At 44.0% G+C, this 25,729-nt stretch overlaps 3 protein-coding genes across 8 annotated transcripts; 2 read left to right on the plus strand and 1 right to left on the minus strand.

The window, feature by feature from the left end:
- Positions 1–33: 33 nt before the first annotated feature.
- Positions 34–5,908, plus strand: slc43a3a (solute carrier family 43 member 3a). 2 transcript variants are annotated; one of them, XM_062478107.1, is made up of 13 exons: positions 34–143; positions 2,054–2,274; positions 2,574–2,703; positions 2,786–2,832; positions 2,914–2,990; positions 3,081–3,173; positions 3,392–3,531; positions 4,163–4,299; positions 4,416–4,559; positions 4,708–4,815; positions 4,983–5,169; positions 5,377–5,500; positions 5,600–5,908. In XM_062478107.1, exons 2-13 carry the CDS (start codon positions 2,085–2,087, stop codon positions 5,723–5,725), a joined length of 1,503 nt encoding a protein of 500 aa, XP_062334091.1. In that variant the 5' UTR covers positions 34–143; positions 2,054–2,084; the 3' UTR covers positions 5,726–5,908. The 2 variants fall into 2 exon arrangements, with proteins under 2 accessions (XP_062334091.1, XP_062334090.1); XM_062478106.1 differs by having other exon boundaries at positions 39–143; positions 2,060–2,274.
- Positions 5,825–10,854, minus strand: LOC134033821 (uncharacterized). 2 transcript variants are annotated; one of them, XM_062478103.1, is made up of 6 exons: positions 10,489–10,854; positions 10,083–10,384; positions 9,918–9,982; positions 9,648–9,805; positions 7,199–9,267; positions 5,825–6,988 (listed from the first exon to the last, which is right to left on the minus strand). In XM_062478103.1, the coding sequence occupies exons 1-6, from the start codon at positions 10,757–10,759 to the stop codon at positions 6,272–6,274; spliced, it is 3,582 nt and encodes a 1,193-aa protein (XP_062334087.1). In that variant the 5' UTR covers positions 10,760–10,854; the 3' UTR covers positions 5,825–6,271. The 2 variants fall into 2 exon arrangements, with proteins under 2 accessions (XP_062334087.1, XP_062334088.1); XM_062478104.1 differs by lacking the exon at positions 10,489–10,854 and having other exon boundaries at positions 10,083–10,217; positions 10,303–10,381.
- On the plus strand, positions 10,835–25,716 carry lcorl (ligand dependent nuclear receptor corepressor-like). 4 transcript variants are annotated; one of them, XM_062478099.1, is made up of 8 exons: positions 10,835–11,027; positions 12,968–13,033; positions 13,201–13,280; positions 13,418–13,544; positions 13,817–14,044; positions 14,204–14,282; positions 18,842–24,188; positions 24,288–25,716. In XM_062478099.1, exons 1-8 carry the CDS (start codon positions 10,928–10,930, stop codon positions 24,420–24,422), a joined length of 6,162 nt encoding a protein of 2,053 aa, XP_062334083.1. In that variant the 5' UTR covers positions 10,835–10,927; the 3' UTR covers positions 24,423–25,716. The 4 variants fall into 4 exon arrangements, with proteins under 4 accessions (XP_062334083.1, XP_062334084.1, XP_062334086.1 ...); XM_062478100.1 differs by having other exon boundaries at positions 18,842–24,192; positions 24,288–24,436; XM_062478101.1 differs by lacking the exon at positions 10,835–11,027 and adding an exon at positions 12,457–12,701.
- Positions 25,717–25,729: the final 13 nt, after the last annotated feature.

The raw sequence follows: 25,729 nt of genomic DNA on the forward strand, positions 1-25,729 counted from the left end.
TCTTTGCTGTGCCGTGAACGCGCATAAAGACAGGTGGACAGACAGTGAGAGCGCGCGTGAAGAAAAGGGAGTCTGACACGATCCACAAATTGTGCTGCCGCCAAGACATTTCAAGGCATGAGCTAATGACACAATATACAAAGGTAAACTACGTGATTTATGTTTTAAATATATTCAATTATATAGTTTAAACCTCAAAACTGATGAATGGAAAACGTATTCCTTAAAGGATCAGATGATAAGTATAACATTTTGATTAGAAATGACGTCCACGTTCACAGCAATAATCAATTAATGTACATATATCACATTTAATCCACCGCACCTAACCGTATATTTATTTAAGTGTCATTGTAATGTAGGAAAATGTGCTCAGTAACAACAGGAAACTGTTTTCGACATGTGTGGATAACGGTAATCTAGATTACCTGTAATCTGCCATGCGTTCGTTGAGTCGCATGCGGCATGGTTTCCTCGAGATTTATAATGGGGCAATTCTGTAAAATACGCGAGCGAAAATTATTTCATTACCAATGATGTTGTGCATAGGGTTCACTTCAAACATAAAAAGAAAGGGTGAGATAGCATACTTCTTTACAAAGCTGAACAAACTGGATCAGGTGCAAATAGACTCCAGCCTTTGCACCATCCCAAGATCTCAGAGCAGCTCCCTACCCGAGGCTAGTCAGAGTCAATGTGGTCAGACTTCACAAGGACCCTGTCTACCAGCACCAGGTCAGAGCATACTAGGCAGTCAGTCACCTGCCAAGTTTAGTGTGTGGCCACACATGTAGGCCTACACAAAACAGGTGATTTGTTTTCAGATTAAGCATCACTTCATGATTCATGAGTGTTCTTGTTTTGATGGCTGTGGCATTTTTTTTGAGTATACACTAATAGTCAATCCTAATAGCTAACCCAGGGTTATCTATTAGGATTAACCTCTAACCTGGTTAGACATTTACATTACGTTGATGCGCTTTTCCAGAGCGACGTACAGTAAGTACAGAGACATTCCCCTGAGGCAAGTAGGGTGAAGTGCCTTTCCCAACGACACAACATCATTTGCAAACTGGGAATCGATCCGGCAACCTTCTGATTACTAGCCCTATTCCCTAACCGCTTAGCCACCTGACTCCCTGAGACCCAGATGATATTTTAATGAAAACAGTGACTCAGTGAGTTCAGTACAGTGTGTGTAATAAATAAATGAGTTGATAAATGAAGAATATGATTAAAGCAACCCTAGTGGACCATACTCGGCCACACTGAAGAACTCAGGCTTAAGTGAATTGTAATTTCTACTTCTAATCAGCAATCATATGATTACTTTACACTGCTTAGATGCCAGGCTAAGTTTACACACACATTTTCAGTCTTGGTCTCTGGACCCCCTGAAGTAGACCTGGCCACCACATATATAAAAGTCTGGTTCCGCCACTGCATAAGAAATGCAACACAGTTATAATAACGTTGCTACAATCTTTTTTTTTTTACTGTATTATGATAGGCCGGAATGCTAACCCTAAATAAATGAATTACATTGTACAGTAGTTTATTTACTAAGCAAAGGGATCTAACACAGGTTGAAATAATATAGACAACGGAAGATGACAAGAAAGTCACAAACCACATTTTTGTGAAAAAGAGGAAGTGTGAAAGAGGTTTAGTTTGGATCATCGAGTAGCAACAATTATACGTCTGCTTCTGTATGTGCAAACATGCACACTTCCTTCTCCACTTTTTACTGTAAGTGGCTCCACAACATCAATGTTGACAGTCATAGAGCATGACAGTTCCAGTAAGAATTACTGATATGAGGTAATTAAACCTGATCTGTATCTACCACCCAGCATTTCTTATTCAACCCGTTTGCAAGTACTCGACATAAAAACAATATTGTTAAGGACATGGATATACTGTAGACTTCTTAGATCACACATAAATGACCACACAGTAAAATTGAAGTAAACAAACAATCACTTTGCATATACAAATAACTGTTCAATTTAGTAAGCCCCCCTAAATTTTAACACAGGCTTTTTCCTTTGAGTTATAGACATTCAGACAGTCAACGGTGAAGGATGCTGGGATGTGAGGGCAGGACAGGGCAGAGGTATCGTCTGACCCTGGTCACAGGATTGGTGGAGTGTCTGTGTTTCGCTGGAGTCGTGTTTGGCTACGCCTCTCTGGTGTTTGTGCTGAAGGAGGATGGATACTTCCAGGACTTGTGTGTCAATGTGACTGGAGCCAACAGTACTCTGGTGAACACAGGTGAGTCTGAGACAGTTCCTCCATCTGAAATGGTTCCTACATTTGCTGCTGTGGACTGGGAGGATAGTTTGGATTGGGTGGGAAAGATAAGAACAGAGAAGACACCACATAATGGATAGAGGGCGTGTGACCACGCTCTTTATACATTCAACAGTCATTTTGTAAAAGGTATACCGTAACTGTTGTTGTGTGTTACCATGCCTGTACCCCAATGTGTCTCTCTACAGTACCTCTTCATTATGATAACCTTTATCTCACCTCCATTTTCTGCTATATCACTCTTTCTCTCATTTTCCCAGACTGTGGAGCGCAGGATGAACAGTTTTCTCTGGTCTTCACCATCGCCTCATTTCTGAACAACTTCCTCAGTCTTCCCAATGGAGTCATATTTGACTGCTTTGGCACCATGGCGACGAGGCTGCTGGGAATGTGAGTACCAAAACACTACTTTGGCTCCAATCTAAGGCTCCTTGCTATCATGGACACATGTATTCTATGTGTTCTTCTCCAGATTCCTCTATACCACCGGTACCTTGCTAGTAGCCTTCTCCAGTGCAGGTAAATATACTTTAAACTCCATTTTGTACCACGCAAATACACTAGAGATAATAACAAAGCCTCTTTCTTTTTCTCAAACAGTGTATTCTTTGCTGCTGTTCCCAGCCCTATCCTGCATTGCTGTGGGAGGAATACTGTTGCTCATTACAAACATGCAGGTGCATATACACACACAAGATGATGTACAGCCATTTGTCAGATATGAGGTATGAGTAACACACAGGTACTGTCATTCTTGCCACTGACAGGTTGGTAACCTGTTCGGGTCCCGTCGCTCCACCATTATTACCCTCTATAATGGAGCCTTTGATTCTTCCTCTGCAGTCTTCCTCCTATTTAAGGTAAAATGGAGACAGAAACAGCCAAGACTGCCACCTGTATCAAACAACCTAGTGGTTCCCTCTGCCTTACATAGAAATCGAGATGCAGGACCATACTGCCACCTAGTGGACAGACACTGTCAAATGGCTCATCTCATAAAGCTTCTGTAGATCCCAGATTTAGTGGTTCTTAATCCCATGTTCCCTCCTTCCTCTCTCCCTCCCCCCATCCATCTCAGGTGCTGTATGAAGTAGGAGTCTCTCTACGCGCCTCCTTTCTGGTTCTCTCCGTCGGCAGTGTTGTCCATCTCCTCCGGACACTCTTCCTCTTACCCAGAACTCACATCCCCTACCCCCTACCGGAATGCTACACCTATGGGTATGGACACAAAATATGATCATCTGTAGGGGGTTCCTTCTTTATTTGGCTCTTGGATATTGACAAGGGCCGGGTTTCCCAGATTCCTTAAGAAGCTCTTAACGCTAAGAGCTTCTTAAGAACGCTCTAGAACGCTCTTAGAACGCTCCTAAGAAGCTCTTAGCGTTAAGAGCTTCTTAACGAATCTGGGAAACCCGGCCAAGTACAAAACAACATTTAGTCGTTTTATATGGGAGCTGTTTTTTCCCCCGTACTGATGTCACTGACCATACTGCAGGGGCGATTCTAGGATCAGACCTTTAGGGGTGCTCAGCCTCCAATGAGAATGTGACATGAATACAGTGCTTTGCAAAAGTGTTAAACCCCCTTGCTAATAAATCCCTAATTTCACTGGATAACAATTAATACATTTATTTATTAGTATGCAAATTATTGAATGAATTAAAAAACTAAGGATGTCCCTTCATGAACTACCAGCATCAAATGATAATAAACAATAATAAAAAAAAAAAAATTATTGTTATTATTTGTAGGGGTGCTGAGATGAAATTTAGGTAGTTTGCTTGAGCACCCCTAAAAAGGGTCTATTATCGCCACTGCCATACTGTATATCTGATCTTGTCTTAAACAGAATAAGCTTTGGTAAAGAAAACAGCTACGACGTAGAGGAGTTTGAGAAAACCCAAGATGCCACATTAACACCAGATGGGGAGGGGGAAACTGATGATAGGCCCTTACAGTCCGAGGATGTTGGGCCTTCTGAAGACGGTATTGTTTAACCAACCTATTTTTCCTCTTCTCAAAGAAACATCTTTCTGCTGGTCGAGAGACAAATATGAAGAAAATCCATGTTTTTGTTTGGCTTTGTGTGAATGTGCAAACAGTGGTCAGTTTCAGGAGCTGTGTCCTGTCCTGGTTCTTCTTGTGGCACCTTATCTGGCTGTCTGTCATGCAACTGCGTCACTATCTATTCATTGGAACATTAAACCCTATGCTCAACCGCCTGGCCAACAACGATCCAACCCTGGGTAACACACACATACTGTACTATCATCTGCATCAATGTAGCATGTATTCAGCAGACATGGGGTTTTGACTCTAGTAGTAGTCTAATAGTCTCTTTCTCCTGCATGTTGCTAACTTCCAAACACTGCTCCTTCTCTCCCTTTCTCTCAGTGAGTAAGTACACCAATGCATTTGCCTTCACCCAGTTGTGTGGGGTTCTCTGTGCTCCCTGGAACGGCCTCCTCATGGACAGACACAAGGGCAGGCCTCTGGCTCCAGGTGAGCGTGTTGAGTGACTTCACACTCCTGAGACCAGGACATTGTTGTTTCAAATATATCAAGTTATATGTTTGGATGCAATAAACACGATTTAAGAATAACGTATGTGAAAACATAGCCTTTATAGTTAGATGTTCTTCATCGCCTCATCTGTCAACCCTTTTCAGGAGAGACAGAGAGGGAGGCGGACCTGCGCTCGTCCATTCTTTCCCTCTTCCTCACCTCCCTGCAGTGCCTCCTCTTCTCTGTCTGTGCCTCCACTCCCCTCCTCCCGCTCCAGTACCTCACCTTCATCCTGCAGGTCCTCAACCGCTCATTCCTCTACGGAGGCAACGCCGCATTCATCAGCATAGCGTAAGTAAAAGTGGAACCGAGGGGGGGGGGGGGGGGGGAGGGAATGACAGGTAAGGTGTGATAGCAGTGTGCGTGTAGATTGGAGGCGGATGGGGTGAGAACAGTAATTGCTGTTATCAAACAAGCAAAAGTTGGTGATGGAAATAAATGATATACAAATGATATACATTTATTCATTATCCATTAATGTCTCTCTTTCTAAATTAGTTTCCCACCCAGTCACTTTGGGAAGCTGTACGGTCTGATGATGTCTCTGTCAGCGGTGGTGTCTCTGCTCCAGTACCCTTGCTTCGCCCTAGTCAAAGGAACCCTGGGAGGGGACCCCTTCTATGTAGGTGGATGACGAAGGTAAAGCGCCTAAGAAACTAGACCGGGATGATAGTGACTCCATACTAACTTCTGGTTGTCCTTCCTCTGCCTTTTGTTTCAGGTGAACATTGCTCTGACCTTGCTCACTTTGCTGGCTTTTATCCACCCACTGTGTGTCTGTCTCTACTGCCGGAGGCTGGCCAACCAGAGGGAGGATGGACAGATGGATGCCGGTACAGGTGGCTGAGGCCAAACTGTAGGGACGGTCCAAGAAAGGAAAGGCTATTTAAATGCGTTTTTATGTAATGTGTATGGGTGACATGACATGACAATGTTTTGGAAAACGGTATTTTAGTAACGTTTTTGCAGTATTTTTTGTATCGTCTCACAATTTGGTTACAGTTGACAATAAAAATGTACATGAGAAGTTTTAACTTGTCATATTGTCCAGCATCACTCAGAGAACATTTATACAGACTTTACTACAGAACAAGGTTTTCTGCAAGGGGAAGCAGTGTTTTGGTTTTACAACCAAAGTATACACTCCATAAAGCACCTGATGCAAGTTTTTTTTTCTTATATGAAAACAACTTAATGGGTTATTTATTTGCTCAATAACATCTAAAAGTGGTATGACCGCTGGTGCCAGTAAATGGCAGCCAAGGAAAGGAAAGTACAGTTATGTAAAAAAAAATGTTGGCTACTTAAAAACTGTATCGCCTGAGTCCCTGCATTACTCTCCAGCACCGGTAACAGGTGTGTACATCTTGTGGCACTAAGCCATGTACTAGTTCTAGATACAGGTGCCCTGCTCTAGGCAGCTAAGATGGTTATGATGCAGGAACAGAAGCTGATCCAGCATAGCAGAAGGGATATTCCTCCTGTTCCTGTGCATGGCCCCTTCCCCCTGGCGTTGGAACACCTCCGCGGCTCCGCCCACCACGGCCGGTGCTGCCAGATATGCCCGTGCCACCTTGGCCAGCAGAGGCATTACTGTGCACTTTCCCCTCCACCACTGAAGGGGGGGCTGCTCTATCAAGGCAGAGTCTTTCTTCGCCCTGTACAGGGACACCTCTGCGTCCACGCACTCCTCCACTGACAGCAACTTGCTCTGGGCCTGTGGACCATACAGATCGCCGAGTAGGAACTCCATACCAGATGCAGAGTTTGACTCTGTGGTCTGCATGGTTTCAGTCTGGACTTCCTCCTCCTCCTCCTCCTCCCCCTGGTAGCCAGGGGAGCTAGCCTCAGACTCTTCCTCCATTTCCTCCTCTTCATCATCATCGTCATCGTCGTTCTTCTCTGCTTCTTTGAAGCTGATCGGCGCGCCCTCTTTCAGACGCTTACTCCGTCGAGGACACCCGTCCATCTCCCATGGTAACAGTGAAGAGGAGTTCCTCTTGTTCTTCCCGACCCTGTGATTGGCCGATGACTCTAACTGGCGACTACTCCGCTCTTCCTCTGCCCTGACAGCCTCTTTCTTCAGCCAATCAAAAGTGTCCACTTGATCCTGGAATTTAGGACACAGGTAAACAATTTCAATGTTGATACAGATTAAGAACATATCATGTTTCTGTCACACATTCTAAGGATGCAATTCCTTCATTCATTATTAGAAATAATAATTTACCTTCCCAAACAACAATATAACTTTCTGGTACAACATTGGCTATAAGAAATTGACATACAGTTTCATTTTAATTTCAGGGTAGTTAGTTACCTTCTGTTCCATAAACCTTAAACCATGGAACTGTGGGTCAAGGGCACACGCCAAACAAATAATCCGGTTGACCTGAGGGTTGTCATAGAAACTCTTCAGGGTCGTACTTATTATCTTCTTAACTTCTTGTAAAATGGCGGAGACCCCTGGGCCCAAGGCAAGGTGGCGTGAGAGCAACCCGGTGAGGATGGGCTTGATCAGCGAGAGCCGTGGGTATGCTTCTTTAGCAACAGTGTTGCACGCCACATCCAAAGGCTTCAGCACCAAGCAGAGGTCATCCAGAACCTTCCAATCAGAAGGCTCTGGAAAAACAGCATCCACAATGGTTTTGTTGGAGATATGAGAGATGGAGCTTATTTTACAGTTGTCTGATGAAACACTGTTTGTAGAAACAGAATCTTTAGTAGTGGTTGCACCTCTCCTGTCTTTGAATTCTTCACTCATCTCCTTGATCACCTCCGATATCAGGGCCTGATGGCGAAGGAGAGTCTGCAACACACAGTAGAGCCGGCTCCACTCAGGCTTGATGTTAGTCCAAGACTTGAGCTCAGCCAGGTCTTGCTGTCCCAAGGCTGTGAACAGTTTCCTGGAATACGGAGATTGGTCTCTGTTTTTATTTTGGCTGTGGAAGACACTTGATAGGAGGCTCTGAAAAAGGCCAAGGGTGCTGGAGATGACAGGATGTGACATCACTTGCCGTATGCATGCCTCGACAACGGTCAAGAAACAGGGGATAAGTGGGAAGTCCAAGTTGGAGCGGTTCACCTGCACTGACCCAGAGATCTCGTCTCCGGACACAGAGTCCTCACACTCTAGAAAGGTGGTGGAGTTAGGATGTAGAGCGCTCTTTGCTTGTTCTCTTCTTTTACTTTCCTTCTTTTCCATCAACTTAATCTTTTCACTCTCGTCCCCTCCAATGATGACTACACAAGGCTGGCAGATGCCCCACTCTTGAGCCATAGACCTCACTTTGGCCTCCACTGATGTCCAATCTTCCTTTCCAGTCTCGGTTTCCCACAGCCTTTGTGTGCCGAGAGCCAGTGTGTGTGGACTGAAATCAAAGTCTAGGAAATGAGCCCACAGGGTAACGTATGTCTCACTGTCACCCTGCCAGTCACGACCCCACACATCTGCACTGAGGGTCACATAGTTAGGCTCCAGAACTTGAGAAGTGCCAGCACAGGACGCTTTTGTTCTTGAAATGGTCCCAGATTTGGACTGAATGGTGGTGTGTTTTGAGTCCTTCTCCTCAGCGCTCCCTGCATAAGTAGTGAACGTTTTTGTCCTGATCTTTTTCTCCCGGGCATGGAGGTCAGTCAGTAGGCCCCCTAACTGCCAGGCAGAAGGCAGCTCCTGGTTGGAGGGCAGCAGGGTGCGGATCATCTGCCTGAAGCCTTCTCCTTCCACCATGCTGGGAGGAAGCAGATCCCTAATAAGGAAGTCTGCAATGGCATTGGTGGTCTGCGTGGTGGGTCTACTGGGCTGTGTGCTACTCTGATGGGTCGTGGGCAGTTCATGAAATGGAGGTGAACCGTGGCTATCCAATGAAATGCCTCTTAAGATACTCTCCCTTTGAGAGTATCTGTATTTATGGGTTTGGTTGTTAGTTAAATTGCGATGCCGCATTTTGTGACTGTGTCCTAGATGACTGAGCATGGCTGTCATGCTCCCATTAAAAGGCACATTCTCCCCACACAGCTTACACATCACCCTCGTCTTGTCCAGGGGCAGACCACTACCACTGGGGTCAGCTTCAAACCCAAAGAAGTACCACACTCTAACCTGAGCAGTGTTAGGGTGCTTTAGCAGCTTATCCGCCCCCTCAACAAAGTCATAGTCCTGCACTTCCATGGCAGAGCATTGATTGGGATCGTTGCTGTCAGCCTGTGACCTACTGGAAAGACTACTGGTCCCAGACATGTTGATATATGACTGGTTACCGTTGAACCAGCTGGGAGAGTCATGGGGTTCAGGGAAAGCAGCAACTCCTGGTACACGAACAAGTTGGATGTCCTGGAAAATGCTAAGCAGGTTCTCTTTGTCCCCATATTTACACTTGATGCTCTCACCTGTATCACAGGGGAAAAACAAAGGCAAATAATTGAACATGATACACAATCTGAGATTGTGTATTATTATTACTAAACTGTAATGACCACTCATGCTGCTCATTCTTATTCTTATATATATTTTATTATATTTAAATTGTTTTATTCTTAGATTGTTTAGTTCATAGGAATAGTTAAACTTCTGTACCTATACTTAAGATTTGTATATGTTTAGTGTTTGCACCTCCCTGCCACAGTAAATTGCGTGTTTGTATAACATACATGGCGAATAAACCGAATTCTGATTCTGATGGAACTGTATTCAAATTCATGCGATAAAACTGTATCAAGGCTTTTGAATCATCGATTTTAACACTTAGGATTCCCACAGCCACACTCACCAAGACCTAATCCCAGAAGGGAAGCATACTCCTTCCCAATGCAAACTTTCACTTCTTCCCCTGGGGAGATGGGCTTGGAGACCCTGTAGTAGATTTCCCTTTGCCACTGGAACACAATGAGGTTGTGCTCCTCCTCACTGGTGGTACATGACACAAACCTGAACATGGACAGAAAGACACCACAGTTCAATGTGACTTCAATGTTTCTCAAGTATTGAGGTGCGAGGTCTGTATGAATAGCATCAATTTTGTTTTTATTCAACCCTTCACCTCATCCAGTTGGATTTGTTTTCATCTGAAGCATCAATATAGCAGTAGGTGTCGCTTTCTTTAATCTAAGAACAAGGAAAATAATATAAATTTTTACGGAGCTTAAAAAACTTTTCACTTCAGTAATGCAAAAATGATGATACAATGATTTAGGTTCACACTTACGGCCCAGGCATATCTGAAGCAGGTCAACTGTCCTTGGGCCATCTCCCCTTTGAAGGGTCCAAATACACTGCCCTGGTGTAGCAGAGTCTTAGCAAACACCCTTAGCTCCTGCACCCCGTCCTGTAACGAACTCTCAGGGGAGGACATCTTTATTAGATTAAGGCATATAGGGAGTGTGGCCACTGCTCTTGATGCACCTTCATGGAATGGCTCCCCCAGTACCACACTGTCTGCTATGAGGTTTTCCAGGGAACTTTGGGGAGTAAATAAATCCGTACTGTCCACAGGGGCCACGCTGCCACCTGGAAGAAGAGATGGATGGATTTGTGTAACAATGTTTACCAATTGATTTAACTAGAGTACATGTGGATAAGATGGACATCGATATATTGCTCACAAATGTTACCTGGAAAAAAATTCTGCCAAGAAGATGCAATGCCAGCATCATTGCCACCAGAAAGATTGCCAAACTCCTCTGGATGATGTATTCTCAAGTGAGCTCTTAAATTAGTTGTGTTTCCGTCTTTGATACGTACTATCCTTCGGCACATTAGGCAAATTGCTTCGTCCTTTATAGTCGGTTTTCCTGTATCATCTGCTTTAAAACCGTAGTAAAGCCATATTTTGCTAAGCGGCTTAGCACTACGTGTAAAGCTATATTTTGAAACTAAATGCATATTTGCCTGGCTCAGTGAATCGAGACTTGCGACAAATTAGCTAGTGCTAATGGTAGTTCTGGGCAATGTGGTTGAGTGAAACTGAGAATGCGCGCGCAGGCCCTGTGTGTTTTGCTCATTGACGTTACTCGGCAGTGAAGGGAGCAGGGGGGAAGGAGGACGGAGAGAATGGCGGATGTACAGTGCCCCAACTCAAAATGCACGGCAGAAAGGAAAGGTTTCAGACTGAAACTCGATTCCTGGCGGCACAAACTGATACACTGCGTGGGTAAGATAACATTTACGTTTGTTCTTCAAGGGTAGCACAAATGGGAAACGGTACATATATTGCTAACCTGATTGCTTTGAGGCTAGCTAGGTAGCTAGATAGACTAACAACAACGCTAGCTGAAAACACTAAGATATTACAAAGCTCGGAAAGGGCTGCTTCGGTATAAAACAGAAGCTGGCTGGCTAAGGTTAGCGTTGCATCAATTAATTGAAGAAATCAATTGATGTGGCCAGCTAGCATGCAGCCAAATCGTATTAGCTAGAGCTAGCTAGACTAGTTAACCTCTTTAAATCGCTAGCTAGACTATTTTGCTGTAAATATTAGCACTACCCTGGCTAGCTAGTTAGCTAGCACTAGTTGTCTTTGTCCTGGACTGTCAGTGGGGTTGGCTTGAATTAGCTTGCCAGCCATAGACCACTAGTAGAAGAATACTAGTGATATTTCAGGCATATGACGTTACGTCAAATGTCATAGTACTGTAGTGTGAAGCTAGTGTTGTTCAGCTTATCATTAAGGGAAACAACAAACGAGGTGCTGCAACTACTAGTACAGGCATTAGTCTAGCTTTCTGTAGTCTCAAAATAAGGGGAGTGCCAATGATTCTAACGGCCGTCCGGTAACGTTAGCTGCCCACGTGACCTTTTGAAAATGTCTTCGTTCCACCGACGAATGGTATGTAAGCCACCGGACAATTTACCTGACAAGCGGAGCCAGCGATCTTACAATATTGGTTAGCTAGCTATACGGCTTAGCAGTTTAGCTGCACACACATTGGTTTGTGTAGATGATTCACGTGTTAAAAGTTGATAATCAATTTTAGCTGCGTGACTGAACTTGGTATTTTGGTGCTGCATCATCAGTGACACATTTAGCCAGCTACCCACTATTTAACGGGCTTATAGCAATATCAGATTGTGTGTTTACATATGTTAATATTTCAATAGGGCGTTCAAAATAATCAAAGGCTAGCAAGTAAAAAAATAATTAGCTCCATTTGTTTCTTTTTACTGTATTAGTCCACCTAAGGCCACAGAAAGCAGCAGTCATTATGAGATGCTATTCTACAACTGTCTTGTAAGAGATGGAACCTTAAAAAAAAACACATGCAGATAAGCAAATTAAAGGCAGGGTATGTAATGTTGTTGAGAGGCACTTTTTGTCATATTTGCTGAAACAAACTTCACATCCTGATAGCAATCAATAAATCTACAGGTTTGACAGTAAAATGAAATCAATCAGTTATCTGTGGGCGTTGCAGAACTGTAATAAACACGACCAATCGTTAACGTTGGACCAGAACTTTTGATTGGACTGCATTCGGACCGAATGCAATAATTGGACGGCTACTTGTCTGTGTACCTACCTACTTCCTGGCAGTAGTCAGGCTTCAGTTCATGTGTTTTGGAGGTGTGGCTTTGAAGGGAGGGGGTGGGACATTTTGGTTTGAATCCTTTCAAACTAGCTAAAATTTCTAAATTAGAAATATTTATCTATACATCCTTTAATCTAGGCATACAGTTTAATGAACAAATATATTTGTCCCCATTACCTTTTCTTATTAGTGCTGAACTATATTTCCATTTCAGTGATGACAAGTGTGTCGGTTCAACTTGTGTAAAAAGGATGAATGAGCTGAAGTTGCATGCAACATTGTTTTTGCTGTCTGAAAGGGTCTGTATAACATTGATACAGATTATAAATATTATTAATGTAGTGAAACTGCTTCTTATTTTGCTTTGATCTTATTTTAACCATTAACTAAACAATTTAGAATTTGTTTTGGTCTTGAAGTTACTTGCTTACTGACAGTTCTGTATGTTATTGTGAGCACAGTGTGTTTCACAACTCATAATAGTAATGTATTATGTCATAACCCATAGCAGTAACCTTGAATGTGCTTTCAGATTTGTAATATTGTTGTCTTCTGTGTTATGCAGGGTTTGAGAGCATTCTGGAGGGAATCTATGGACCATTACTTCTGAAAGACATCAGTATATTTGATGGTAAGTTAGCTAGGATGTGTGTATTTGTTGTTTCTCAACTTTAACAACAGTAGTCAAAAAAGGCCACTTTGTTTGTTGATGTCAAAATTGTTTAGATATTTAGATTATCTTTTTAGAGCCAGATTTAGAAACAAATAGACTGAGCGAAACACTGTGTGTCTGTCCAGATTGTGAACCAGAGGAGTTGGACAACTGGTCCATGGATGCCAGTTGCTCATTCTGCACACTTCAGCTCGACAAACTCGGTGTAAGTTCTATTCTGTGAATCTGTGTGTGGTGCTGAGCCAGGGTCTTTGTCTGTATTGTTTAGGAAATTTGTCACATGCGGTTTGCCGTGATGTGTACCTGATGTTGTTTTGCAAAACCTTTTTTTTTTTTTTATAGGACCATGTCCCTGCGGCCACTTCCCCCCTGTCCTCACCCTCAGATGAGATGCCTTCGCAGGCCCCATCCTTCATGGAAAGCAACCAATCAGCACACAGGTTCCTTTACACTGTGTTCCACAAAAAAGGTGAGATACTGCCAATCCAAACAATAGCACACCAATTTAATGACCCGGACAAATTCATATTTGGGCCAATAAAAATATCCCATCAGTCATACACTTTAACCCAAGGTTTATTTCAGGTATTCAGATAATGTTCTAACAAATATGTCCCTAAGCAAATTTGTTTGTGAGCTCATATTCAGATAATAAAAAATGTGTAGCGCCCCGGGGAAATGTGTCCGCATATAGTTATTAGAATAACCAGTTTTATTATTGAACCATCTCTTGTATTTTAGATGTACCTCAATCCAGCTATGACACCAACGTCCCTCTGGTGGCTAAGGAGCTGATGAAGAAAATGATACATCAGTTTGCCTTGGAGTATGCCTCTAAGAGCCCCCTCTACACCACCAAGAATGGCTACACTACTGCCTTGCTTCGACCTGGCCCCTCTGACCCAGATGCTCCCCTGGACCTTACTGTAAGCAAGTACCAGGAGAACCATGGGAAGGAACCTCAGCCAGGTAAACAATTAAACCCGACACTGTCTGGTTTGACATCCATTTGGATTTTTGCAGATGAAAATGTATTTAACGTTTTAATTAATTTGAGTTAAATGTACATTTTTTGACCCAAATCTCACGCCATAGGTTACATTTGAATGTTTGATCTTTTCCCAACAGAGGGTGTACTGGACCTCTCAAAGAGAACCTCTGCTCTCTCGGCCCCATCATCATTGCCTACCAATCAGAACTTGTCAGGGTGAGTTCTTCTCTCATTGGTCATCTCGTACACTTACCCCTCATACTCATATTCTACACCTGCATACTAAAGAGTGTGCATGTCCTATACAATAACTTGCTTGTGCATTGCGACACCATGGCATAATGTTACCTTAAACTATCCAGGCAATTTACAAAGGTGTAAGTTCAAGTGGCTATTTTTACTTATTTAATTGTTCACATTAGGTCAGTTAGCGACGAGTGCTGCTGTTTATAGGAAGGGTTAAAGGGTTTCTAAGCATTTACATTGTATATTAGTTTTTCGTGCGCTTTTATTTTTGTTTGTGCCCTATTGTGTTTTGGTGTTGCAATTCTAAAGGGTCTGACTCTCTTATCTCTTGTTGAGCGGTAACGTCACAGCTACTTCACAATAATGTTTGTCAGCTGCTCAGGAATTAACAAAGAGGAACACTGGACTGTACATCGTTTTACCTCCTGGTTTTTACTCTGATCCAGTATGATTCTGATAACACTATCCTCAAGCATAGGACCCTCACACAAGGACTTTCAAGCTCCCGTTGGGTTACAAAACTACTGGGTGTGTGTGAGTGCCTAAGTAACCACAGCCATTCACAGACTGTCCTACTTGGTCGTGAGTGTGTGTGTGTATGTGAGAGACACACTGCAGTGTGTGAGAAAGAAATGCTCACAGCACAGAGTAACAGCCCATAGGCTGTGTGAGTGAGCCAAACATGAGATGTGAGACGCAGTGATGTTACCTACACAAGGCATAAAGGAGTGGGACCCCCCTCGCCAAAACCCCCCTCTTCCCCCATCTGTGACTCTTCTCCACCCTGACCCTGGTGTTTGGTCCTCCCACCCCTAGGAGGCAGCGCAGGCAGAGGGAGGAGTACCCTGAGAGGAGCTCGGAGCTGTCAGAGGGGCTGCTGTCTAAAGCTCTGAGGGATGTTCGTTCTGGCAGTCTAGAAGAGCACAGGGCCGCTTTGCTCTACGGGATTCCGCCCCGCACGCTCAGGCGGAGCCTAGAGGCGTTAGCTGAGGGTGGGCTAAGCCTGCTATGTTGTCTGAATCCTGGAAAGGGCACCGGCAGGGATGAAGTGACGTCACAGGATGTGGTGTCTGCAATTCAAGGTGGAGAGGCACGACTCCTACTGCAGAGGGTGGCGGCGTGGGCAGAGCAAGCGGAACTTGGAGGAGAGATCGTGGAGAATCAGGAAATCAGTGGCGTTTCGTCCTCGGCGTCCTGTCTTGATCCAAGAAGCCTCCTGAAGGTGCTGGGTTACTCCCATCCTCAGCTCAGGGATGACCTCAGCTCTCCAACAAGCCCCACTCCCAGCAGTGACCCCCCCACTCCTCTTCGCATCCCACAGGTCCGTTCATCCAATCCACCCAGACCGAGCAACCTCGAGCCCTATAGCCTGGCTGAGAGCCTGCACCTCCACACTTCCCCAACTGAGGGGACCTCCATTGGTACTGCAGCCAGACCCACAGCAGTCAAGCTCAAACCCCACCTCCTGCTTGACGTCTGTCTTGGCGGAGCAGACATGTCACCCTGCCGCCTGGCGATACGCAGTTCTTCAGTCGATGATTCTGAGGAAGGAGGGGATCGTCGGGACAAGGACAAGCAGCCGAGGAAGAAGCGCGGACGCTACCGCCAATATGACCATGACCTGCTGGAGGAGGCCATCACAATGGTGATGGGAGGCCGCATGAGTGTGTCAAAGGCCCAAGGGGTTTATGGGATTCCCCACAGTACGCTGGAGTACAAGGTGAAGGAACGATCTGGAACACTCAAAATTCCACCGAAAAGGAAACCTGTCACCTCCCGCCCAACCGACCCTGGAACCCTCGCGGGTTCCACAAACTCAGGGACATCTGCCTCTGCTGCTGTCGTCAAGAGGTTCTAGGCCCATGACTGGTCTTGAACCCTCAACACTTGAATTCTCCAACTCTCACAGGTTAAATGTATTATGTACTGGGAACACTTGTTGAACACAAACCATGCCTTTGAAACTGAGATTATGATTCAGGTATTTCACAGACTGTATGTTGAAATGTGATATGACGGCTTCTCTTTGTTGGTCTTGGGGACCATATCCCATCGGATTTGTTTGTTTTCAAAAACCTAAACAATTCAATGTTGATCTCTGTCAGGATTAACAAATCAAAGTGTCTGACAGTTCTGCTCTGAAGTACTCTTAGTATTACCCCATCACTTGATGTACATTGGGGGTTGATTTATATTCCCTCTTTCAATTACTGTCTGACTTACACCTGCAGGGATATTGTATACATATGGTATACACTAGTGATCATGTCTGGCTTTCACATTCTGCTAGTATGGGAATATTCAGGTTTGATTTAACTTTAAAAGCTCCTGATTGGAGTTGCCTCTCTTTCTATAGCTTACCAAGCTAACAACGGACAAGAAAATGCAAACTGACAAAGATGGATCCATTGTAATCGAATGAGGCATGCTCTTGTATGCTATTTAGCTGTTGACCAGGTCAACTGTGTTTTTAAGAAATTTGTTTAAGCAAGGTGGATATATCCCAATATTAAGTGTTTGTTTCCTTTCAATGTGAAATCTAATCAGAATAACGCACCAAGTTTAGTTTTAATGCAAACATGAAGCATGTTTGGTAAAGCTTGGGAATGGTAGTTTATTGTGAAAGGTTTGCATCTCTATACCACAGAAAACCACTCTAAAACCTCACATGACATATCTGCTGCTGGTAACTCACCTTTTTAATTCTTTAAAAGTTTTATCTTCTTTGTTGTTATCCAAATCCGAGAGTGGCGTTCTGTATTTGCCGCCTTCTGCTTTTACCAAAATTTTACTCGGGTCACCTGACAGCTCTTCACAAAGGTTTCTTTCACTCAGTTTCTGGGTTGTTGGACTGTCTGCCTCTAAACTTCTGGTTATCTGCTTTTCTCTTTTTTTTCCCGAGCTAACTGACTGTCTGGTTGGAGCCTTTTCTTTTGGATTCACACCTTCATACTCTGTCTGAGCTACGTACATGCCTACATATGGACACAACATGAAGCTTTTATCACTCAAGGAACACCCAAGTGTAAATGCTCATACAGAAACAAGCCATTTATGGGAGGGAAAATTGATCTATACAACAATGTTTGTTGATACTAAATTATGATCATTTAATCATCTCAAAATCAGAGAAAGAAATAATGGTTAAGTGGCAATGCAGGTGTTGGTGGCGTTTCTGCCTGTTTGTGTATGTATTTGTCCTTGCGGTGTTATTACTATTTTGTAAGTCGTTTTGTGTGTTCTCTGAAAAATGTAGGTTATAAATCATTTGTTGCTTTACTTGCTTTAGATCCACCTCAGGTCTAATGTTGAAAACTAGTAACCCTGGCAACTGAACCACTACTGAATGTTTTTTGCTCATAATAGTACACTAGTGCCTGTCTGAAACTACAGCTAACCTCAGCACGTAATTCTCTGGGAAGTGCTTTTCATATCAATATGGCCACAGATACATATTGATTGATAAGCTTGAAATGAGTTAAAAGCTGCATAATTGTAGTTTAAAACTAGTCAGTTTGCAGAAATTCCACTTTACCAAATGGTTAACTTTTAACTATAGGCCTACCTGTACAAGGTTTGTTATTACTCAACATCTTACAAATCTATCAAATTGCTAACTGAAATCCCATATTTATGCATTAATCAATTGCACTATTATAAATTATTGATGTTCTCAAATTAGTGTATGGCAGTGTTTTGTGTTAGCGTTTGCTGTGAATGTACTTATTGAATGTGCTTCAGTATTGTGAGTCTAATGGTTAAATGTTTTGAAGTTATTGATTTGTAATGAAGCACTTTGAAGCAATGTAAAATGTGTATTGCTGCAACTGCATGAACACGCTACTTAAATGTGATTTTAATTTATATAATCTACAACTTGTTTCCCTTGTACCCCCCCTAAAAAAAAGACGTTGAACTAACGTTTGTCCTCATGAACATATGACAACGTCTCCCAGCAATTTGCAATGCTGACTTTATAACCTAATTTGATTAATTGTTTTGATCTTAAATCGTAGTTTTTAAATAATGTTTTAATAGATTAAATAGGATATTTCCTGTCATCATAAGTCCGTTAAGGAAACATCCTTAACTGCCGTTCTTGCACTGCAGCCCAAATAAGAAATAGGGAATTACTTCTTTAGCAGTTTGTTTTGGGAAGAAGTTTTAAAATATGTATTGTTTGTAGGACCTAAATAATTTGACAGTTGTAAGAAGTGCAACGATTTGATTTTAAAATGTTTTTTTAGCGTTGCTACAATCGCATTTTCTGCCCTCGGCAACTCATCAATAAAATGTATTCTGATCAAAACAGTTTTTCAGCCATCATGGGGTCATTTTAACTTAGTGGGGAAGAGCTTAGCAGATGTATACAATTGAATTATCCTCAAGGTGTAGTATTTTGCAGAATTTTGACTAGCACATGGAGTCAAAATTCTGAACCTGAAATTGACCTTTTTGCTGTCTAAAATGTTTAATGTAGAACATCTTAAACTCACTCAACTTTAATGATCATTTTTTTCTGTCTATAGCATGCAGTTGCCAACCAATTCTGAAGAAATTCAGTGTGAAGCAGAAGATGCCGGGATGCTGGAAACCTTAAATGGATGCAAGTCTGCATTGCAGACGGTTCTCCAAATGCTCTGCCCTGTCCACCGCTCACTGCTGCAGCAAATCTTAACAGTAGCATTCCAGGAGCATCGCGGGGCTTTTGTTTGCACCCATCGCCAACTCACTCAGGCCGAATCTTATTGCTGCCATGGGGAGCTGCAGGACAGCACTCCCCCTCCTTCATCACCCTTCAACGATAGCAATTCCCACAGCAGAGCCCCTACCTATTCCTCCAGTGACTGTAACGGTCTAACCAATAGTCTAGCCACCTATTTGTCATTAGACTGTAATTCCCATAGTAGCGCTCCTCTCACCTTCAGTGACATACAGGATCCTTCAGTAAGTGGCTGCTGCTGTGTGCAGAGCTGCAGAATGGCAGCCGACCCGGGTAGTCCTGTTTGTTTCTGCTTGAAGAGCCTCCAGTGCCTCCCCTGTCAAAGCCTGGCCGTTGGACGCATCAACAAAGTGGTTTGCGCCTTCACGTCCTCCTCCTCTTCATCCCCTTTGAGCCCTACCTCCAAATTATGTCCCACTTGCTCTGTGTGCCCTGCTTCAACTGTCTGCTGTAGTAGCTCTCACAACCCTCTGCCTTGCCCCTGCTGCTCGAAACATACGTGTTTGGTTAGAGATACAACAGAGGGAAGTAAAGAAGTAAGTGGAGGCAAAGATCCCCAATGTTCTGTTGTCCTAATAAGGGAGACACCCCGTAGTCCCTCCCCGCCCCCGCTGTCTCCCATCCCCTCAGACATCAATGGAAAGGCTGAGGAAAAGCCTCCCTCCCTTCTACACCACAGAGACGAAGGGGAAGATGTCCAAGACCATTATGTGGAGAGCAACGGCCAACAAGGAGTGATTGTAGATGTGGAAATCATAAACTATCCAGAGTGTAAAATACCTGAGCAGAGTCAAGCAGAGCAGAACCAAAGTGGTAGTTTACTGCAGGATGTGGTTGATCGCTTCAGCGAGAAACTGGAGACAATCAAACCTCAGGAAAAGGACCCTCCCCCCCTAACCTCATTATCCAGTCACAGCCTGGAAAAAGGGCTCAACTTGTGCTCCTTATCCAATCAGAGCCTGGAATCGCAAAAAGAAGCCCACCTAAATGAGATCATCACCACGTGTCTGTATCAAGACAAAAATAGCGATTACAACCTCAGTGATCTCTTTCACAGTCACGACATCAACGCGAACCAATCACCTAAGACACGTTTTCGCCGGCGACAAGAGGCACGTGCAGCCATGACGAAGACGCCTGACCAGCCTTCTACCCGAAGACACACCCTAGAAATCAAACGAGAGCTGGCGAGACTTGATCCAAACAATTGCTGGAGAAAGCGGTCTCTTGGAAGGAGTGGCAAATCGAAAGATGGCAGTGCTGTTGCATCCCATCCAAATAACTCCTCCTGTGAGACAAGCCCTGTGAAAGAAGAAATTGAGGGAATCAGAAGGAATAACATTGCCCAATTGGAGAAAATGACACAGGACTGGGAGAATACCAGAGTCAGAGAAGAGGAAGAGGTTGAGAAAATCCCAATTGGAGAGACAGACACTCTGACAGAGGAAAGAGGAATAGAGAGGGGGACACAGAATGTGGTGAAGAGCAACATCAGTGAGGTGGTTGAAATGAAGAAAGAAGAAGGACAGGGTAGGGGCGTCGCGGAGGAGGAAAGTATAGAGAGATTGAGGAAGGAGGCTCAATGGAACCGGGTCACATCAGATGAAGGAAAGAAGAGCAGTGTAGTAGAGGAGGTAAAGACTGTGATAGTCACAGAGGAGGTAATAATGGAGATGCTTACAGAAGATGAGGGAAAGGGGATGGCCAATATGGAGGAGGGAACATCTGTGGACAATCAAATGTCATCAATCACACTGCAGCAAAACACCATAGCTGAAATTGTGGTTAAGGATGAATCAGAAACACCAAGCGTTGACAAAGCCTGTGGCCATTACTTGCCTGAAATCCCGAGGACGGATAAACAGCTTCTTACTCCAAGCCATAACAATGATTCACTTACTAGAGCCAGTGGTCAGAGTAAAAGAGGTAGACCAGAAAGGAAAGAAGCGCCTATGTCCATTCAAGGAAAATCAAGGAGAAACACAGTTCAGAGATCCAGGAGACAAATAGTTCCTCCACAGCGGTTTTCCTCGTATGTCACAGAGCCAAGGAAAATGTACTTTGCTGCTTGTTTCTCTGAGAGCATCTTCAGCCAGAGAACATTAAAGGGCAGGCGTCTTACTGACAATGGGTCAGATGCACCCTACTCACAAACAGCTAGCAATAATGTCCATAAAGCCAGAGAAGAACCTCTGCATTCCACACCTCAGCTTGAAAGACAGGAAAATGATATGAATGCCGGTGAGTGTCTGCTGGGAGAACGTCCAGGAAGACCCCCCATTGTGCTAGTGTGCCAGAGTGTGCAAGTCACAGTACCCTCTGCTGATAAGAGTTCACCAAAACACTCCTTGCAGAAAAGGACAGATGTTAGGAAAAGTGTAGCGAGGCCTAATGGACGACTACAATCCTCACCAACAAAACGTCTAAATTCAGAATCCAAATTAGGCATTAAATCTCCCAAGGACCATTCAAAGCAAAAAGGAGACTTGACCTTGGACAACACCACTATTTCTGCCAAAAGCCAAGACACCCAGTACATCAGTCCAATAAAACTTATGTTTGTGTCTCCAGTGGGTGAAGATGGTGTTAGATACACTCTAAGGTCAGCAGCTTCTGGCTCCAATGGACAGGGAGAGGAAACATTTGACCCATGTGAGTCGTCGTCATGGGCTGGAACACCTGAAAAGACCAAGAGTCCACTTGTAGAGCATATTGCTTTACCGCCAAAGAGGAGTCCTACAAAATCTGGAGAGGGTAGCCCACCTAAACAAGCTGTCATCACTGACACTTACAGATCAACTGACTCACTGAATGGTATTGGTGGTGAGAGGCAGGAGGGTCCCCTGCCTTTTCACGAAACCACGTCAAAGAGGCGTCCAGGGCGCCCCAAGAAGTTGGGTCCTCAACTGGAGAAAAGGGAGAAGAGGCCAATTGGTAGGCCGCCAAAGCAGAAGTGTCTGGATCAAGCATGCGGCCCAGGAACTAATGGGACCAGTGTTGTAAATCCAAAAGGAGCTCCTGAACCGGATATGGAGGATAAACTCAACAAGAACCTTAAAATTACAGTGGTTTATGGACGGTCAAGAAGAAGCAAGAGGCTTGTGTTAGAGGACTCAGGTCTCCTCCAGACAAGCATGATTGAGTCTCCTATGGTTGTAAGCACAAATGCCCACTTGGACAAAACAAATGTGTTTCAGGACAATATTGTAAAGGATGCTCCACCAATAGTGGAAGATTTAAATTTTGTCAGGCCTGTGAAAGATAGAAAGGAGGCCCCTCACTCCAGCAGCAACATCAAATGTCAAAAGCTTAAAGGTGCAGTACCTATGAGAAAACCAGGGAGACCTGCTAAAGTCAAGATTTCTGGAATATCAATCACTGTAACCACAGTTTCCCCCAGGCAACGCAAGATCCACATAAACAGGGATGCCAGAGAATCTCCACAGAGAATCCGTAAAAAGCTCCTGCCAGAGTTCCAGCCTTCCAAAGATCCTAAGACAATCAGTGTTCAAACAAGCAACGACGGCACTCAAACAGAAAATAAGGAAGACTCTAAGGACAATAGGAAAGAGCGTCCTGTACCTGTCCGTCATTCTGTAAGAGTGAGGAAGCCCTCTGTTTATTTGCTGCACTCTGTTGCCACGTCTAGGTCATACAGCCACAGTACAGCTTTATTGCGGCGTTCCAGACAGCTCTTACTAAACAAAGCCAGCAGCCAGAGGAAGCAGGAGGAAGCTCAGGGGGGAGGGGAGACCTCTGGGGAGAAACCGCATCTATTTGTGCAGGCTGGGAAATGGAATGAAAGAAAACAGGTGTGTCAAGATTTGAGCCATGTGGCAGGGGTGTCCATGGACTCTATATTCCCCCAAAGTGGTACTTTAAAATGGTGGGCAGTGTCAACCCAGGAAAGGACCCTGAGCCAAGAGCTGGCACGGAGGATACGTCTAGTCTCTGAAACCTGGATCTCTGACACCCATAGTAACCAGGAAAGGACATCTTTGAAAACCAGGGTGTCTGTGAAAGCTTCCGCTACATGTCCAAAAAGGCCAGAGCCCATTTCCATGGTCAGGATGCTGTTCGACTGTCCTCCTACCAAGCCAAGGTCCTGTAGCATGGGCCAGCTTTGTTCCTGGTTTATGCAGACTACAGAAACACAGTCCTTGGCCATTGTCAAAAAGGCAAGCACTCGAAACCCTTACGAGGTTATGCACTATCCCCGTGTTACCAACAGGGGGAGCGTTTCCCCAAGCCCACAGGCTGAGAGACTGCGCAAACATGTCAAAAAGTTTGCTACGGCAGTTCCTAAGAGTCCAACCCAACACCGACAAGCACAGGAAAGATTATGGTATAGGAGCAGGCGGATTGTCAAACACCAACTCTTTGCTTCAACAGTTGCTCCTGGGAGGTTATGTCAGAGAGCACGGTGGTGGAAGGCAAGAGGAATGGGAAATTACCTGTCCAATCTGCTTAGAGTGAAGTCAAAGTTTCTGACCAGGAGAGAAAGAGTCAATAGGCCAAAAAGACTAACAAATCACATGAGACTGGTTAAGCGAGGGATCCCTGCAAACAAATTCCCTGAGCAGGTGAAGTTCTCTTTAAAGTCCAGTGAGAAACCATTCTCTTCAACTGCAACAGATCATTCTTTTGATGATTTAGAGAACATTTGGCCTGTTAGTCCTGCTCACTTGACTGAAGAAATGGCGGATATTCCGAAAGCGCAGCGACTCAGCTCTAAAGCATGGAGCCCAGAGACATTGAAAGAATGCAAAGTATTCTTAAAGAAGATCAACTCTCCAGACACAGAGTCCACCGCTGAAGAGGACTGGGACACTTGTACTGTGATGTTAGATGATGGCTCTCCTTCCGCGTACTGCCCTAATGGAGGGAGAGTGGAGGGTAGAGAAAGGGAGGAGGACAATAAAGCTGTGAAAACGCAAAGAAAGAAGAGAATGAAAAAGAGGACAAAGACAAAGGAGTCAGATTGCTCCTCACTAAATGAGATGGATCCGCATGGTGTGGGGGCAGGCATAAGGAAAGGCAAGCAGAGAAGCTTCGAAAAAGTCGCCAGTGAATCACTGCTTCCATCACCAGCAAAGTTGATAAGACAGTCCCGGGGAAGGGGCCTAACCGGGCTGAGATGGCGTGACTTTGTAGTGGGTAATTACATCCCTTCCTCAGTTTTGTAAGCATTCTTTATCAAACTTGAAACGCATCACTAACAAGTTTGTTACTTTGACCCTTTGTCTTTACAGGCAGCTCGAAGTGAAGCTATACTCCTCCATCCTTTAGTGACTGCGGTAAACCGGGTGCCTTCAGACATTCAGACAACCAGAGACTGCCGTTCTCCCCCCAGTCTCGCACCCAGCAATTATGTAGCAGAAGCCTAACTTAACGAAAAAGCTTGAGGTTGCACTATTTTTAATGTTCTGTTTCCCGTCCTGCTTCTTAAGTCAGTGGATGTCTACAGATCCCCCCTCCCCCCCAACACACCTTTCAGTTTGTATGAAACATCCTACCACAGCTAAATCCTCAGTGTAAACAGTAGTTTGATAGAATCAAAAGCACTTCGTTTGCCCATTCAGAGCGGCCATATTTAATGAAGGACAAATGTTAATGTTATTTTTTGTGAGGGATTGCCCCCTCCCACCCCCCCTCTTTATATACCTCATTATAATTCGACTCTGTTTTCGCTAGGAGGTTGTCATATAGCTTTAGTTCTAGGGCAGTGTTTTTTGGAACAATGCCCTGCTAGAGTTGAGTAGCCTTGCCTGCAACAACATCTGAAATATCTTTATAAACTCAGAACTCCTGACCTCACTCAATATCAAGTATTGTGTGAACATTCATTTACTAAGCCTAATCTGTGAGCTGTCAAATGCATTAAAGTGTAATACTTTTTTTTATATAACTAATTCTCATCAGGCCTCAGAGTATACTTAGGTACTATATGACGTGATGCAGTGGTTAGCTTATAGAATGTTTGTAGCGAGAGTATTTTGACGATAATTCTGTTTTCACCCAAAGCATTAATACACATGTCATCAAGCCTGTCTGTTGCACTATCCCAAACAGAGATTGTTAACCCTGTAGCTCCTCCTATCCCCTTTGATGCACATCCTTAGTTCCCCCTCCCTGTTGTAAATCTAGTTCCTATTAGGTGCAATACGTTTATCACAAATCGTTAAATCTATATATTAGAACAATGCTACTTTTCTTGTTGACGTTCTGAAGACTGGCTGATATGGATCTTAAGTCACATTGCAGTATCACTTTTTTGTATGTTTGTATGCAGGTATGTGTGTATGAGTCTAAGGGAGTAAATATACTCATATGGAGTTATTCTGTCTTCAGATTCTTTGACAGCGATACTGTATTTACCTGGTTAGCTGACAGATACATTGTCTTGGGTTTGAAAAGCAGCTGTCCAACCTGACCCCAGGATCTGTCTCGTGGGTTATGGGGCCCCACAGCATGTGTGCCTGTTGTAAGTCATTCTGTGATTGCTATTTCAACATGGGAGGAGGGCCTCTGTCAAGTCAACTATACAACCATACTCCCTCAGTTGAAGTACTTGGTGCTATGTATACTTGCTGTTATGTTTTCTCTTAAGTGTTTTTATATTTGCCCCTACAGATGTAACAGAGACTGTCACTAGAACAATAAAGATTCTTTTGTTATATACACAGTGGCATTT

Source organism: Osmerus eperlanus, chromosome 14 (genome assembly GCF_963692335.1).
Source record: "Osmerus eperlanus chromosome 14, fOsmEpe2.1, whole genome shotgun sequence".
NCBI lineage: Eukaryota > Metazoa > Chordata > Actinopteri > Osmeriformes > Osmeridae > Osmerus > Osmerus eperlanus.

Coding starts and splice junctions, on each gene's coding strand:
- slc43a3a (XM_062478107.1), top strand. CDS start 2,085: ATGCTGGGATGTGAGGGCAGGACAGGGCAGAGGTATCGTCTGACCCTG. Junction 2,833..2,913: donor AGTAGCCTTCTCCAGTGCAG/GTAAATATACTT, acceptor TTTCTCAAACAG/TGTATTCTTTGCTGCTGTTC. Junction 4,560..4,707: donor CAACAACGATCCAACCCTGG/GTAACACACACA, acceptor CCTTTCTCTCAG/TGAGTAAGTACACCAATGCA.
- LOC134033821 (XM_062478103.1), bottom strand. CDS start 10,759: ATGCATTTAGTTTCAAAATATAGCTTTACACGTAGTGCTAAGCCGCTT. Junction 10,385..10,488: donor TTGGCAGAATTTTTTTCCAG/GTAACATTTGTG, acceptor CTCTTCTTCCAG/GTGGCAGCGTGGCCCCTGTG. Junction 6,989..7,198: donor TAAGGTTTATGGAACAGAAG/GTAACTAACTAC, acceptor CCTAAATTCCAG/GATCAAGTGGACACTTTTGA.
- lcorl (XM_062478099.1), top strand. CDS start 10,928: ATGGCGGATGTACAGTGCCCCAACTCAAAATGCACGGCAGAAAGGAAA. Junction 13,545..13,816: donor CACTGTGTTCCACAAAAAAG/GTGAGATACTGC, acceptor CTTGTATTTTAG/ATGTACCTCAATCCAGCTAT. Junction 14,045..14,203: donor TGGGAAGGAACCTCAGCCAG/GTAAACAATTAA, acceptor TTTTCCCAACAG/AGGGTGTACTGGACCTCTCA.